Here is a 14212-nt window from a genome sequence, read left to right on the forward strand (position 1 = left end):
TAGATTGTCTATACTTCAAGCAGAATGAAATTCGGAAGGTCAGTCAATTTTCAATGGGATCGAAATTGCTCAAAAAGCTAATTCGTCGGAATAATACGATAGGTATCTAGCGGAAAATCAAACTCCAGAATGGAAGAGGGCTTATATAGATTATCGGCAATGTAAGAAGAAAATTAAAGTAGTTGCTGCCCGATTAGGGCAAGTAAAAGAACGTAAAGAGGGACAAATCAATGGAGGTGAAGAAGAGGATGATGGCGATTCTTCAGGTGCAGATGATGATCATGGACCTTCTGCACTTCCTACAAATCGAAAAGCTACTCCAGATACCATTCGAGGATCTTTGAGAAGTAGAATGGGTAGTAATGCTGCTACACCTAGACTGGAAAGATGGACCGTAAGTCAACAAATACCCATTTTCTTATATAGATCAACAGCTGAAGGTGAGATTCTAGTCGAGAGCGACAGATAGAACCCAAAGGTACGGCTCTACAGGAGTCAGTCCTCGTCCACCTCATTCTTCTATTTCCGAACGAGCTCCACCACCATTAGATTTAGGATCACCTAGCGTGGACAATCCGGAAAATTTTCCGTCAGGTCCTAGTCCCAATCCCTCAAATACGCTTAATACACCGAGATTAGATAGCAGTTCGAGATCGAAAAGAGGTGTAGTCTTTAGTCCCAACTTGAAAGCGGATGCGATAGTGGAAACTTCTATCGAGGAAGAATCCCAGCACTCCAGACCGAGCAGCGGAGAATCCGATACTCACCTAAATAAGCCATCTCGGGATGACATCAGAAGGGGAGAGGGTCTCAAATCTGTCCCAAGTCCAAACTATGATGCCAAAAGTCCAAGGCCAGGGTCGGGATCGGGACCGGGACCCATGGGTGACACACATAGAATGACTTCTGCTCCCTCTAATCCTGACACTCCTAAGGGGGGAAAGAGCCCTAGACTAGGTCCGAGGAGTTTGAGTAAGTAATGTTCATAAGTTGCCGTTCCCTGTACATATTTTCGAGGACAATAAGCTGAATAAGTGATTCTGCAGGATCAATGACACTGCCTTCGCCCGCTTTGCCATTCCGATCACCGGGAGGGGCCGTTAAGACAGCAGATAGCATTGATGAGCTGTACAAACAACTCGAACCGGATGAGAAAGATTTCTTCGATTTTCTAGAACATGAACTAGACAAAGTGGAGACCTTCTATTTGGCAAGGGAAAATGATGCTATGAAAAGATCACATGATCTACGAGATCAATTAAAGGAATTAGCAGAACATCGGAAAATATATCATGAGCTATATCCTCATGGTGTACCAGAATGGGAAACCAAAGTTGGAAGGATTTTACCTCAAGCGCAAGCTGTTGTTGGTGTACAAACCGTCAACAAATTAAGACAGAGATTAGGCTTCCAAGATCATGATCTTTCACCTCATCAAAACGCGAATACTGAATCTAATAAACCAGATCATCTTCAGGTGGACAGCAATGTAGCCAGTCACGAAAGGTCTTCATCGCCAATGATGATGGATGAGCATACCCGAAGTAGCTTGAGGGAAGCCATGGCTGCCGATAAGGATCATCAAACTTATAATCCGGAAAGATATCAGAAATACAAGAAAGAGCTCAAAACGGCCGTTTTGGAATTCTATCGACAACTGGAATTAATCAAAAACTATAGGGTGAGCATGTTGCTCCGCGAGCTCACTCTCCCTGTTTAAGCTGGTTGTCCAGGCTATGCTAACGCTCTTGCAATTTGCAGATCATGAATCTTACCGGTTTCAGGAAAGCCTTGAAGAAATTTGAGAAGACCAGTAAAATAACATGTTTGGAAATGTATACCGACGAAAAGATATCTAAAGCTACATTCTCCCAATCTCAAGCTATAGATGGTCTAATCAAACAGATCGAAGATCTTTATACTTCACATTTCGAACATGGGGACAGTAAGAGGGCACGAGATAAGCTGAGAAGGCAGACAACGGAGAGAACTCACTACAATAGTGTTTTCAGATCAGGAGTCATGATTGGTATAGGTCTTCCAGCGGCCGTTTTCGCCCTTATTGAATCTTCAAAATCGCATACCAGGGAACAAATTCCAGCTTGGGGCGGAATGCTTCAGGTTTATGGTGGATTATACTTGCCGATCATGTTTGCTATGCTGTTTCAACTCAATCTTGGTGCCTACGTAGCTGCGCGAATCAATTACGAGGTGTGTCTCTCATCTCTAAAAGTAGAGATGTAATGTGCTGATTCGGTGCGGAATTAAGTTTGTCATGGAATTGACTAGACCAACGATCGACTATCGGTCGTTTTTAGAGGTAGGTCTCGCTTCTTCCGTCTCTGAGCACCGAAAAATAAGCTCAATTGTTATCTCTCTTGGCAGATCCCGGCGTTCTTGTTCCTGACACTGTCGTATTGCTTCTACTTCACTTTTGCCCAAATCGGATCTGCCAATGTTGCACCGACAACGTAAGTGGAACCCTTGTTCGATAAGTAAAAGCGGCTAATAGTCTGTCTCTCACTAGCTGGCCGGCTGCATGGCTTGTTCTTGTGGTTGTCTTCTTCCTGAATCCCTTGCCTGTCCTGCGAAGAGGTACGAGGTATTGGTTGTTGAAAGTTTTATTCAGAGTATGTACACCTGGATATAGTAGAGTCGAGGTGAGTTCAAGCTTTGACATTGTACTTTGAAGGTAAGAAAATGGTGCTTATCAGGAAAGTCATGTGATTTAGTTCATTGCGTTCTTCTTGGCAGATGAGCTTAATTCCTTGGTATATTCTATGCAGAACATCTATTTTATCTCTTGCGGGTGTGAGTCGGTCTATATGTCAACATGTGTTAGTCAATCACTTATCATCCTCATGACATGCTCGTAGATTCGAAAAAGTGGCCGGGAGATGTATTTACAGTTTGTCATTCGGCGAAGACTTGGCCTTATGCGTTGTTAGCTTGTTTACCAGCGGGATCGCGTTTCATACAATGTCTAAAACGTTATCATGACTCAAAGTTGAATATACATCTCATCAATGTGAGTCAACCTACCTTTCAATACGGTATATGAAGCCCGACCTTATGCTGATTCGATGACCGTATGGTATCAACAGGCCGGAAAATACCTCAGTGTGATCTTGCAACAAAGCTTATTCGTTTATTGGCGGTCAAGAAATAGTGTCATTGACGATAGAGCTTTTATCGTATGGACGATCGTTGCTATCGTTAGCTCTGCGTATACTTCCACCTGGGTAAGTTATCCTGACAGTCGACTGTTCGTCCGCATAATCGAATTGATATCAAACTGACTATTGGGGATGTCATAGGATTTGGTAATCGATTGGAGTTTGTTCAGACCACAAGCTGGACTTTTACGGAAAGATTTAGGGTATTCGCAACGATATGTGAGTACAATATGATATGCTTGATGACAAATTTCGACTGACTGGTGCTACATGTTCACAGGTATATTATCTGGCTATGTTTACCAATGTTCTAATTCGATTCGTTTTCATTTGGTGAGTTTGCTGAAAATGATCGGTCAGATCAATATGCTAATTATCAACGACTACAGGTATATTCCTCTTTCTACCAGCAACGTTAGATTACGTTCTTTCATGTTTGCTCTGGCAGAAATGTTGAGGAGATGGCAATGGAATTTTTGTGAGTACATCATGATTCCTCAGCTGGAGACTTTGCTGATCATGCGTTGCTTGAACAGTCCGAGTTGAAACAGAACATCTGGGTAACGCAGATGCATATCGAGTGACACGTGAGATTCCCTTACCGTATAGGCGGATCAATAACGATTCAGATGAAGAAGGTGATGGTGAGATGGAAGAACATAAATCAATATATAATAAAGAAAAATATAAAAAGAAGAATATGTTAAGTTATCAATTAGATAAATTAAAATTGAGACATAATATAAAAATTAAAAATAAGAATGATTTAACTCCTATTAGTGTTTCTTCACCTAGTAATGAGGAAGAAGGAGGAGAAGGTAGAGGACCTGATGCTTTAAATGTTGGACCTAGAGGTCATGAACCTCAAAGAGAATATGAAGCTTCTAGACCTGGAGATTATGATAATACTACGCCAAGAGGTAATCAAGCTGTCTAAGTCGGAAATGTATGGAAAAGGTAAAAGGGAAAAAGGGAATACACGAGATCATCAATATATGGCTATATACATTATAAAGTAGCAATAACATCATATCACATTCAGATTACATCTTTCATTGTTGTGTATAGTATTTAAAACATCATCATGCATTATGATTTCCGGTATCACTGTTCATATCATGAACATCGAAATTTCCATACCCTCCTTTGTTCGAATACACACAATGTTCAGGAACAAAAGAGGTTCGAGCTTTTTTAGTATTGCATTTTACGATCAAACTCAGGTTTTTTAGTACTATGTTTTATCCATTGTTCTTCCAAGACTTGATAATCATCAATACGCTCATACGGGTTTACATCGGAGAACGAAACGAATGATTGTTTGTGGTCAAAGATAAAAGGCCCAGATGTGGAACAGATTCTAATATGTTCAGTAAAGTGGATCGAAGATGGCCATAGCAAGTAGTATAAGATTCAAGGGCGTATCATAAAATTAGATCAAGCTCCAAGATCTTTGCAATTTGCACAGACCGATATGATTTTGAACCAAGAGCCCGGACAAGGACAGTTTAGAATTCAAAGTTGATTGACTAATTCTACAACAAGGAAAAACACGACCTCTAAATCTAGAAAATACTGCGAGTTGTATATACATATAGGGATCTTAGATTACTTCAATCGTTTTTCTATTGATAAAAACAATTTTATAAACACCCCAGAAAGAGCGATAAAAATGGGAGTTTGTTATTCTACTGTACGTCACCCTTATTCACTTAACCCTTTAATAACATTTCACTCATCCGATCAAATATACCTCTAGACCCTTATATTCACTCCACTATCAAGAAGAAAACGTAACATGAATCCTGTGTAACTGATAACATTCTCGTTTTTGTAGCATAACTCGGCAGACTGCTGTTGTGATGATCCATGTTGTGGACCAATTTGTGATTGCTGTTGTGATAGAACTAGAATATATCCTTATGGTTCAAGAGGTAAGAGATATATTTAGCTATTTCCCTCTCCCAGATATTCAATCATTCTTCGTTCCGCTTGAATACATGGCGTGTAAAAGTCGTGTTTGATTATATTCCACTTCAATCGGAATACCGGCGTTTTAGACTGTTTCCACTTGACTTTCAGACGAACCTACTCTGATAGGTCATCTGATTTGATCTATGACATCCTCATTCGGAGAGTGTAAAGTCGTTTCACTGTACTCCAGATATCTCTGTGTGCTTCACTATTCCTATTGCAACCATTTTGTTTGCTTTTTGTCAAGTCGCCTGTTCTTTGAACCCATCATTTCCACAATCCTGCTCTGTCATAACAAATCTCTAAAAAGGCAAAGTGAGTTAGCCTCACCAAGGTATCATTGTATTGAAGGATCGCTGAGTATACATGTCAGTACTAATCCCTTCTCTTATATTCCGTTAGTAGTCTTTGCTCGACCTATCCTTCCGATCTATCAACCTACGATAGGTCCATCACCTGGTCCAATAATAGTTCAACCCGCACCTGTTCCACCGCCACTTATACCATATCCTTCTGGAGTGTCGCAAACCTTCTTCCAGCCGGTTCAATATCCACCTCAGTCATACCCCTCATCAACGCGCATACTTCAATATCCCTCTCATCAACAAAGTCATCTGGGTCCACAAGCTGAACAAACTGCTTTTCTACCTCCAAGATCGGGTTCTAGGGCAAATCAAAGAAGGTATTCAAACGAACAAGCATATCATCAAGATCGTATTCGAGAACAGCCTCGAAGATTTTCACTTGACGAAAGACTACCTGACGAATACTATTCACCTAAAGCACATCCTCGGAGAGCTTTGACACCTGAACCAACATCATCAAATTATCGTCCAAGAAATCATAGATCCGCTAGTACTTCCCAGAGAGTACCTGGACATCAACAGCATACACTTTCGCAAGATCAGACAGTTTTCGACGAAGACAGTGGCTCATCGGAGGAATATCGCCGTTTCAATAGACCAGTACAAAGGCGATCAGCAAGTACATCAGCGCGGCATTCTACTCACTTGTCAGTGAGAGAAGGACGAATACGGAATCCGCCTAGAAGATCTTTCGATCAGACTTCCAGAGATCATCTGCAAGTGGAAAATTCTCTGCACGCGCATAGTCACCAATACTAATATTTGGCAAATTGTCAAATCAGAAGACACAATGGCTCGTCACGTACAGGGTTCACCAACCAGTGAACACAATCACATTACCATCCACGGTCAAGCTTATCATCAAAAGCAAGAAAATCAAAATCCAGGTTCGAGTCATACTCGAACGGGTAGTGTCTCATCCATTCGACCTTCGATCAGAGGCCATGGAAGAACACCTTCTACAGACCACTTGATGGTTCCTGTTAGATTAGATACATTACCTCAAAGAAAGAGAAAAGAATCACTTGATACACTTAGAAATCAGACAATTGCGCATCATCCCCCGGTCAATCGATCCCAACGGTTCATTCCCGCCACACCGGCAGTACAAAACAGAGTCAGAGATAGCGTGACGCCTACACCTCGAACAAATGAAGCTTACCTGGTACAACCTATTCCTCAGCTACTAGATGGTCACCTAAGTAGGAATCCAATACGATCTCTGTCAAGCCCCATCAAGAAGAATGTCAGTAGAGGGAACCAAACTCCTAGACCAATCTCGAAGGATTTGCCGCTCGAGACAACAGACGAACGATACGAGCGACTACGCAAACTTTCATCGAGGGAGATACTTTATCCCACGCCAGAAGCTGCTCAAGAAGCCATGAGAGCCGAACGAACTTCCAAATCATCTTCCCAACATCGAAGACCACCGACACCGTATACACAATCTCGAAGGTCTTCTACGACCGTCAAGAAGATTAATAGTGACAGATCGATCAGATCAAGGGTGTCTTTCGATTCCACAAGATCAAAGAGATCGAACAGATCAAACAGATCAAATATATCTGCGTTCGACAACTCCGATTCAGATGATACTCTGGATGATAGACAAAAATGGAATCCATCGTTTGGCACTACCGCCGGTATTGGACCTGCTGGAGAAGCGATCGAAGTGATTAGATTGGGGAGGAAGAAACCCAGACATAGAGCAATTGATCCTAATCGGCTCAAATCCGCTCTCAGAAGTGATTCCAATCTGAACTCACGGGTTGATCTGAGAAATACCTCAAACACTCGAGGAAGCGAAAAACCCTTACCCTCTAGACCCATGTCATACGTTGCTCCTATCGTCAATTCGATATCGCGAGTCACAGCACCAACCACCAGAAAAATGCAAAAAAGAGCCTCTCACCAACCCACCCCTTGGCCTTATGACCAAGATAACCTGGGTTCAACTTCTTCTGTTCCTGATCCGAACCTGAACTCAGCATCTCTGTCCAGAACAATCAGTAGAAATGTTCATAATGCTCGTGGTAGTGGTGATGGAAGAGGAATCCGCTCACTGTTCTCATCACTTTCTTTAGGTCCGAGCTCCGCCACTGCAACGTCGCAGCAAGACGTACGCAGTCAGTCAAGAAGTCAAGGAGTCAGATCTTCCGTAGGAGCGTCCGATTCGAATCGCCGCTCATTGATTCTTCCGGCGGATGATCTGTACACATACTTGCGATATGTTCAAATTCCCTCTTGGGACCGGTGGCCTCTCAATAGCAGCTCAGATAAGCGTCGTTTGAGTATATGGGGAGGTAAGCAGTCTTTAGGATTGGATGAGATGAGCTGGGAATGGCATCGACGATTGAACTTAGCAGAGGATGCTAGGATGCAAGGGAGACTGCTAGGTAGTTGGGAAAATCAAAGAGGCTTCGAAAGAAGCATATTAAATTGCGAGTCGTTTCTCCACTCCACCATACGAATCTGCTTGGACCGGAGTTGATGTGACTTGTCATTGAGATAGGGCATGACGAGAATGTGCCCAGACATCCGATTGATGTGGCCAATCGATGGGGAACCCAGTGAGATTTGAATTGTAGGGGCAGACCGGAAGTTGCGAAACTGACTGAAAGATGCTTCTAGGATTTTCGCATTGCCTGCTGAAGGATTCGATACGCTTGATTTCTTTGACGATAACATCAGTCAAGCTGAAGATTTGGGCCTGCTCAGCTGGGTAACGGGAACTGTGAGTCAAAATTTGTATAAAAGTCAGCGGTAGGCTGATTATCCATTGTGCCCAGATACTTCAAACGGCAGTGTCGACATTACATATGCTGAGATATTCTTCATCAACATTCACTTTTCACCTCATCCCATCGCCTGAACCACCACACTTCACCTCAACCTATGAGGCGCCGTCTTTCGCTCGCACCCTTTCAAAAGCACACTTTTTGTGGGAAGGGTTCGGTACAATGGTGTTAGTGAACAAGAGTAATGATATGGACAGAGCCATGATCGTTGAGATCCGACCACCTTCGGTTATCGACTCAAGCGTCATGAAGGAATTCGCTAGAGGCAAGAACGGAGAGAGCTGGTGGGGGTTCTACAGCGAGACGTGCGTGGGAGATGTAGGACAGGCCAATCTACTGCAGGCTCAAGTAAGATTTGGATCTCCTTCATGATCCAATGCTAACAAATCGTCGATTAATCCTACCTTAAATAGGTGTACGATGATTGTGTCCAGAATCAGTGTTTTTACTTCGCGGTGACTAACCTGAAGTATTGGGTATTTGGTCAATTTGTAAGTTCAGTTATACCTTTGTATTTGTAAATACTGACTGGCGAAGGGATTGATTGAACAGAGCTCTGACTACACTCAGTGTACTGTTAGTCCGGTTCTTCACCGTCAAGCTAAAAACCCATCAGTCATGCAATGCCTGACCGCATGGATCGTAAGATCGGTTGACGAGGTAAGCAACTACACCTACTTTGGATCTTTTTCGTCGGTTTAACGCCAAACTATTGCAGCGACCTAGAGCTGGCGATTTACCAAGTCAATTGCCTACTTCTCCTCAACACACTGAAAGGGAACATCGAAGGAATCGAAGAGAATCACACACACGTGGACCCGAAGTATCACTATATACCGAAGGAATTCGACCAAGACCCTCAGATTCGAGATCGTCTTTCTCACTCTCTCCTAATCCAGGATACGATCACACTTCTTCTTCAATGCATTTCCAGCCCAGTTCATCAATGGGTATGATGTCTCCGAACGTGTACCCAAATACTACGCAAACTGTATATCCCACCAATGATCCATACAGCAATTACGGCTTACCTTCTTATAATGAAATTCCTCACCCTGTACCTACAATGTCTCCTTCACCATACAGTCAACCAGGAATGTTTTTCCCTCAACAACAATGGAATAACACCCGGGCGTTCAGTCCTACACCTAACATCCCTCACGCAGGTACTCCGATACCGTATAATCTCGGTAATAGCTGGTATAACGGTGGAGGAGTTGGAGGTATGTTCCCTTGGGGAGGACTGAGGTGATGGATGAATTTGGTGTCATTTTTGTAATGCGTAGCAATCGACTTCGCAATCCTGTATATTAGCTTTTACATATAACGAATAGGATCAGTACTTCATGATTAGCTTGCCCGCTTCCAGGATGTAATTATATATATTTTTCTCCTAATGAATGTTGTAGGTGGTCACTGTGAAATGTAATGTACATGCAGGTTGGATGAATGGTATATATAAATGATAATGAGAAGTAGATTAGAAACCTTTTGGATTTTCGCGTAGTGTTAACTGTCAAGCAAAACAAAAGTACATCAGGATGAGTTAGGCAATGTAGCTGATGATATAAGCAGAGGTTAGATTGTGAGACTCACCCTTGTCCATTTAGGTACTTTATGTTGAGATTTCCTATATCCTTTATGATGTTTTGAAAACGTTGTATATTTGTCTATATACAAAATTATAGTAAAGTTAAATGAACTTTAGTACTTGTATTTCTTTTTAATAGGAATTTTGATTTTGATTGGATTGAAAACTAACCTTTTGCTAACATTTCACTTTCCATAGGTAATGATAAAGCTTTTTCTAAACTTTTAGTTATTATACCTGATTCAGCTACTGCAGCAATAACTGAATCAACTTGTTTTAATCTTTTACGTTGATTAGCTTTTCTAGTTGGTGATAATCTCCATGGTGATTTCCTATTAATTTTATTGTAAACACACAATTTGAAAAATCATTTAGCTTTTGTAAATTATTGATCATGAATATTTCTTATAAGTTTTCAATATATTTTTTTAGATCTTTCATTACATTTATTGTAATTTTGCTGGAAAAAAGAAATATTGAACTTACCATAATAAACCTCCAAATGATATTGAACTTTGTCTAAATGCTCCGAACATTTTCTTATTCTCTATCCTCACTTTCCTTTTGTATCGATGATCAGATCGAGATAATTATATCAATTGATTGTAAGCTTGGAATATATGATTCTATTGATCTGTCACTACTACTGTTTTCGAAAAGCGCTCTCGAAGATATACAAAGGACGGAAGCTTTTCATGATTACGTAAAGAGGGTTTAAACGATTCTGTGCAAGTTCAGTTGATCTGACTCCCTTTCAATTGTATTTGAATGAGCTGTCTGTTTTGAGAAAAAGCTGCAACTAGTAGCTTAGTGATTGAATAATTACCATACTGCAAGAGACTCGCTGCTCTCTAAAGATGAAAATTTCATCCCAAGGCGATCCCAGAAATGTGTCGCAAGATCACTTCCGACAATTCTCGGCCTCTGAATCATGACACTTCATTCCGAAGACAAGATGACTGACCAGCCAGTTGATAGGATTGGTCATCTAAACTCCTGATTTCAAGGTTGTGTGATGCAAATGTAGGTACCAAAGCAGGACGCATTGGCATCAATATAATGAGATACAGTTCAGGATGTATTAATTACGATGATATCCTTCGAATACGACTTTGCGACTGCAAGAGGGGTGGCTTCTATTAAAATCTTTTATGACAGTGCAATTTCCACATGATTAAATAGCGATCAAGTTGAATCACATCATCTACATTGATAGTGTTACTCGATTCGTTAAATGACAGATAAGGACTGACGCGATGACGTATCTTAGAGTTGAATGAATGATTCTATAGTTGACGCGACTGATGTTGATATGATTACAGCATTGACCTCCTTTGGACTTCCCACACTATCAACATTGAAATCAGACGCTTATTCTCGATTCATCTTATCTTTCATCTTCATCTTATCGTTCATCTTCATCTTCTTCTTCTCAACATATCCAGTATTTCATTTTCATCTTTTCCATCAGTCTTCTCCTCAGTCTCATCCCATTCACATCACGGACTTCACTTCAACACATTCTCATCATACAACATCCGATACTTCGGTCTTGATGTCCTCCAAAGAAGCTTGAATTACCCATGCCGTCGACCACTTTGACTTCAATCATCCCTGATACCGCTTCTTTTGTAACTCAAAGAACCTTCTCTGTATTATATATACTCTACATTGGTCTCCCAATCAAGATTATGGCCGCTGTAAAGGACTCTATTATCGAGGCTGTTTCGCCAGCCTCACCTTCCATCGAAAAGCAAAAAGACTCGGCTGACGTCAGCTCCGCCTCTTTCTACCCTACGGGTGGCGATAGACGTATTGATCCTACTACTAAAGTCGTCGACACTTCCTCATCATCAGGCAAGACGCTTGTAAATACTCCTAACCCTGATCGATCATCGCCTAAGGAACATCGACGAATATCATTCTCCGCAGCGAAGCCTTTGGTAGCAACTTATAACCCAAATCAACCTCGAAAGCTCTTTCAATATCAATACGGCGAGAACGAAGCAGACGATCTCTCTGACTCAGGAGATGAAGGAGAAAGACAAATCAACGAACACCTTCTAAGTCCCTATCGACCTGCCAACGCCGAACAGTCCTTCGAGAGCAATACTACATCCGGCTCAGACATTCACATGAGTACTCTTTCCAGCTCAGGTCCTGAAATCTTCCTTGGCCCTCAAAGTACTCCTTTCCCGCTTCGACAACAGGGTATAGTTGATGCTCACAGCACTCCGTTACGCCCTTTGATGCAGACCTTCGTACCGCAATTCAGGGACACAGCCCCGGTCGTTATGAAGCCATCCAGGGAACATCTCAGTAGAAGAATACAGGCCACGCCCGTGGTCTCCAGCGGTGATGAATACGACTTCAAGTCACTTTCTTCATGGAGACAGGAACAGATTCGATCAACCCGTACGGCAAAGCTCATGGCTGGTACTACTCCAAGAATGATCCCTACACTTCATGGACCGCTTTCACTGCCCTATGCCAGAAATCCAAGGTGAGCTTCAATCACTGGCTTTCGCTCACATGCACTCAGCACCAACAAGCTGACAATGAGACCTAATACCAGTGGAGTTGATGCTACTGTCGCCGACGAGTCTGCTTATCTCTCGCATGTTTTCGGCCTTCGAGCTGCTGGCGGCACTACTGTCGGTGACATTGGAGTCCGAGCTGGTCGAAGAGTATCTTCCGGTACTTACAGCAGCGGTACCACTGGTTCCGGCTCCAGCGGTTATCCTAATTCTGCAGGAGGCCGCAATGAAAAAAGCACCTACACAGACCATACCAGCTATACATCTCTTCGTGGCACGACGCATCACTCGAGACCTTTGGTCATACGAGACCCGTATCAAAACATCGGAATCAAGATCAAGGGTATCCCGCCGAAGGAGGGCTCTGCCATCATGTTTACCAAGATAGAGAGCGTGAGTTCATACGACTCACGGATCTTTCAGGCATGCTGATGACTTGTGCTGTCTAAATCAGACTGACAATGAGGACAAGGAGAACGTGAATCCAGCTGCAAGCAACAGGCTCCGAAGAAGAGCATCTGAAACGTCGCTGCTCGAGCCGAAGATGGGTGAAGCTGTCCTTGGCCCTTCAAGATCACAGGAAAATCTTCGAGATTTGAACACATTGTCACCTATCCCAGGGTCACCCGCTGAAAACGTCAGCAAAGACCCGTACCGCATTTTATGGAGCCGAGCTCTCAGCGATCCCAGTCGAGACCTCCTTCCGGGATCTAACGATGGTCTTTTCCCAAAAGTTTCCGAGTCCGTTCCCGGTACGTCAATACTCCCAGATCTGGCGCCGCTCCAATACAACCCCGAGACCATGGCATACGAATTTGCCATACCACAAGCACGTAGCTCATACAATGATCTCCATGTTAAAACCCCTCACGGTGATATAACGCCTCAAGTCCTTAATGGGGCTCACAGCTCTCCAAGCAAAGCTGATACCAGCGACAATTGGCGCAAGAAAGAAAAGAATTCGGACGTGCGACCCACACAAACAGCTACCGTTGCTGCGGCCTCGTCCTCTAAAGACGGAACAGTGGGCGCAGGTGTCACTCCAGGAGGAGTGATGACTATCGATAGTCTTTTCGAGAAGTTCAATAGCTCTGGCGAACATGTAAGTGGACTTCGAGCTATTGAAGGTCAGGATCTGGACTGACAGAAATGGTTCGCAAGAGCGCCCAGCCCAATGTGCCGCAAAATATTGTGACTCCAGAACCTTCCGGTAAGGGTGCTTTGAGCAGAAAGACCAGCACGAAAGTGAGTGAAATCGTTGCGAAGCACCATGATGACTTAGCCCGGCAGCATCTTGTTCAGTTGTCCAGAAGTAAAGCCGCTTCACCTCAAGGTTCATCCGTCAATGTCCTAGGCGAATCAACCAAGAAGCTTAACGTCAATGCTCCGCCTTACTCGCCTTCGAAATCTGACAAAGACACTCCCGCCAAGAAGGTGACTAATTCCTCTCCAACTGTGTCTCAAGCTAAGACTACTTCTCCCAAGGTTAAAACGTCCTCCGCCAGAGGTACTCCCGGAGCCGGTAAGCTTTTGAAGCACCTTGTCGAAGGGGGTGAAAACGCTCCTTCCCCTTCTGTACAGAGCAGGAGCAAAGGTAAAGGTAAACGTGGGAAATAATTTCTCACCTCAGATCAATTCAGACTGCCGATCTCTCTTCTTCAACAATCTTTTTTTAAAATTTTTTTTCACTCGTTTCAAGTCGATTACACTTTCTGATTGTAGTATACTCCACATCAAACACGTCATAGCATTTTTTAGCATAAAACGC

General features: G+C 42.8%; 5 protein-coding genes across 5 annotated transcripts; 4 read left to right on the forward strand and 1 right to left on the reverse strand.

The window, feature by feature from the left end:
• Positions 1 to 24: 24 nt before the first annotated feature.
• On the forward strand, positions 25 to 4113 carry I206_105979 (uncharacterized protein; the record flags this gene model as incomplete). Its single annotated transcript, XM_019156532.1, has 15 exons — positions 25 to 38; positions 103 to 394; positions 453 to 972; positions 1047 to 1681; positions 1762 to 2211; positions 2270 to 2320; positions 2386 to 2471; positions 2528 to 2660; positions 2733 to 2811; positions 2877 to 3028; positions 3105 to 3242; positions 3318 to 3395; positions 3457 to 3509; positions 3566 to 3654; positions 3713 to 4113. The coding sequence occupies 15 exons, from the start codon at positions 25 to 27 to the stop codon at positions 4111 to 4113; spliced, it is 3171 nt and encodes a 1056-aa protein (XP_019010334.1).
• Positions 4114 to 5516: 1403 nt separating this feature from the next.
• On the forward strand, positions 5517 to 6274 carry I206_105980 (uncharacterized protein; the record flags this gene model as incomplete). Its single annotated transcript, XM_019156533.1, has 2 exons — positions 5517 to 5547; positions 5598 to 6274. The coding sequence occupies 2 exons, from the start codon at positions 5517 to 5519 to the stop codon at positions 6272 to 6274; spliced, it is 708 nt and encodes a 235-aa protein (XP_019010335.1).
• A 31-nt stretch (positions 6275 to 6305) lies between these two features.
• Positions 6306 to 9568, forward strand: I206_105981 (uncharacterized protein; the record flags this gene model as incomplete). The annotated part of the gene is made up of 7 exons (XM_070203220.1): positions 6306 to 7959; positions 8031 to 8088; positions 8150 to 8252; positions 8308 to 8664; positions 8730 to 8807; positions 8869 to 8976; positions 9035 to 9568. The coding sequence occupies 7 exons, from the start codon at positions 6306 to 6308 to the stop codon at positions 9566 to 9568; spliced, it is 2892 nt and encodes a 963-aa protein (XP_070059321.1).
• A 228-nt stretch (positions 9569 to 9796) lies between these two features.
• On the reverse strand, positions 9797 to 10443 carry I206_105982 (mitochondrial 54S ribosomal protein mL60; the record flags this gene model as incomplete). The annotated part of the gene is made up of 4 exons (XM_019156535.1): positions 9797 to 9829; positions 9913 to 9986; positions 10079 to 10239; positions 10394 to 10443. 4 exons carry the CDS (start codon positions 10441 to 10443, stop codon positions 9797 to 9799), a joined length of 318 nt encoding a protein of 105 aa, XP_019010337.1.
• A 1047-nt stretch (positions 10444 to 11490) lies between these two features.
• Positions 11491 to 14061, forward strand: I206_105983 (uncharacterized protein; the record flags this gene model as incomplete). Its single annotated transcript, XM_019156536.1, has 5 exons — positions 11491 to 12410; positions 12483 to 12837; positions 12899 to 13546; positions 13606 to 13689; positions 13747 to 14061. The coding sequence occupies 5 exons, from the start codon at positions 11491 to 11493 to the stop codon at positions 14059 to 14061; spliced, it is 2322 nt and encodes a 773-aa protein (XP_019010338.1).
• Between the last annotated feature and the right edge of the window lie 151 nt (positions 14062 to 14212).

This window comes from Kwoniella pini, chromosome 8 (genome assembly GCF_000512605.2).
Source record: "Kwoniella pini CBS 10737 chromosome 8, complete sequence".
NCBI classification, from domain to species: Eukaryota; Fungi; Basidiomycota; class Tremellomycetes; order Tremellales; family Cryptococcaceae; genus Kwoniella; species Kwoniella pini.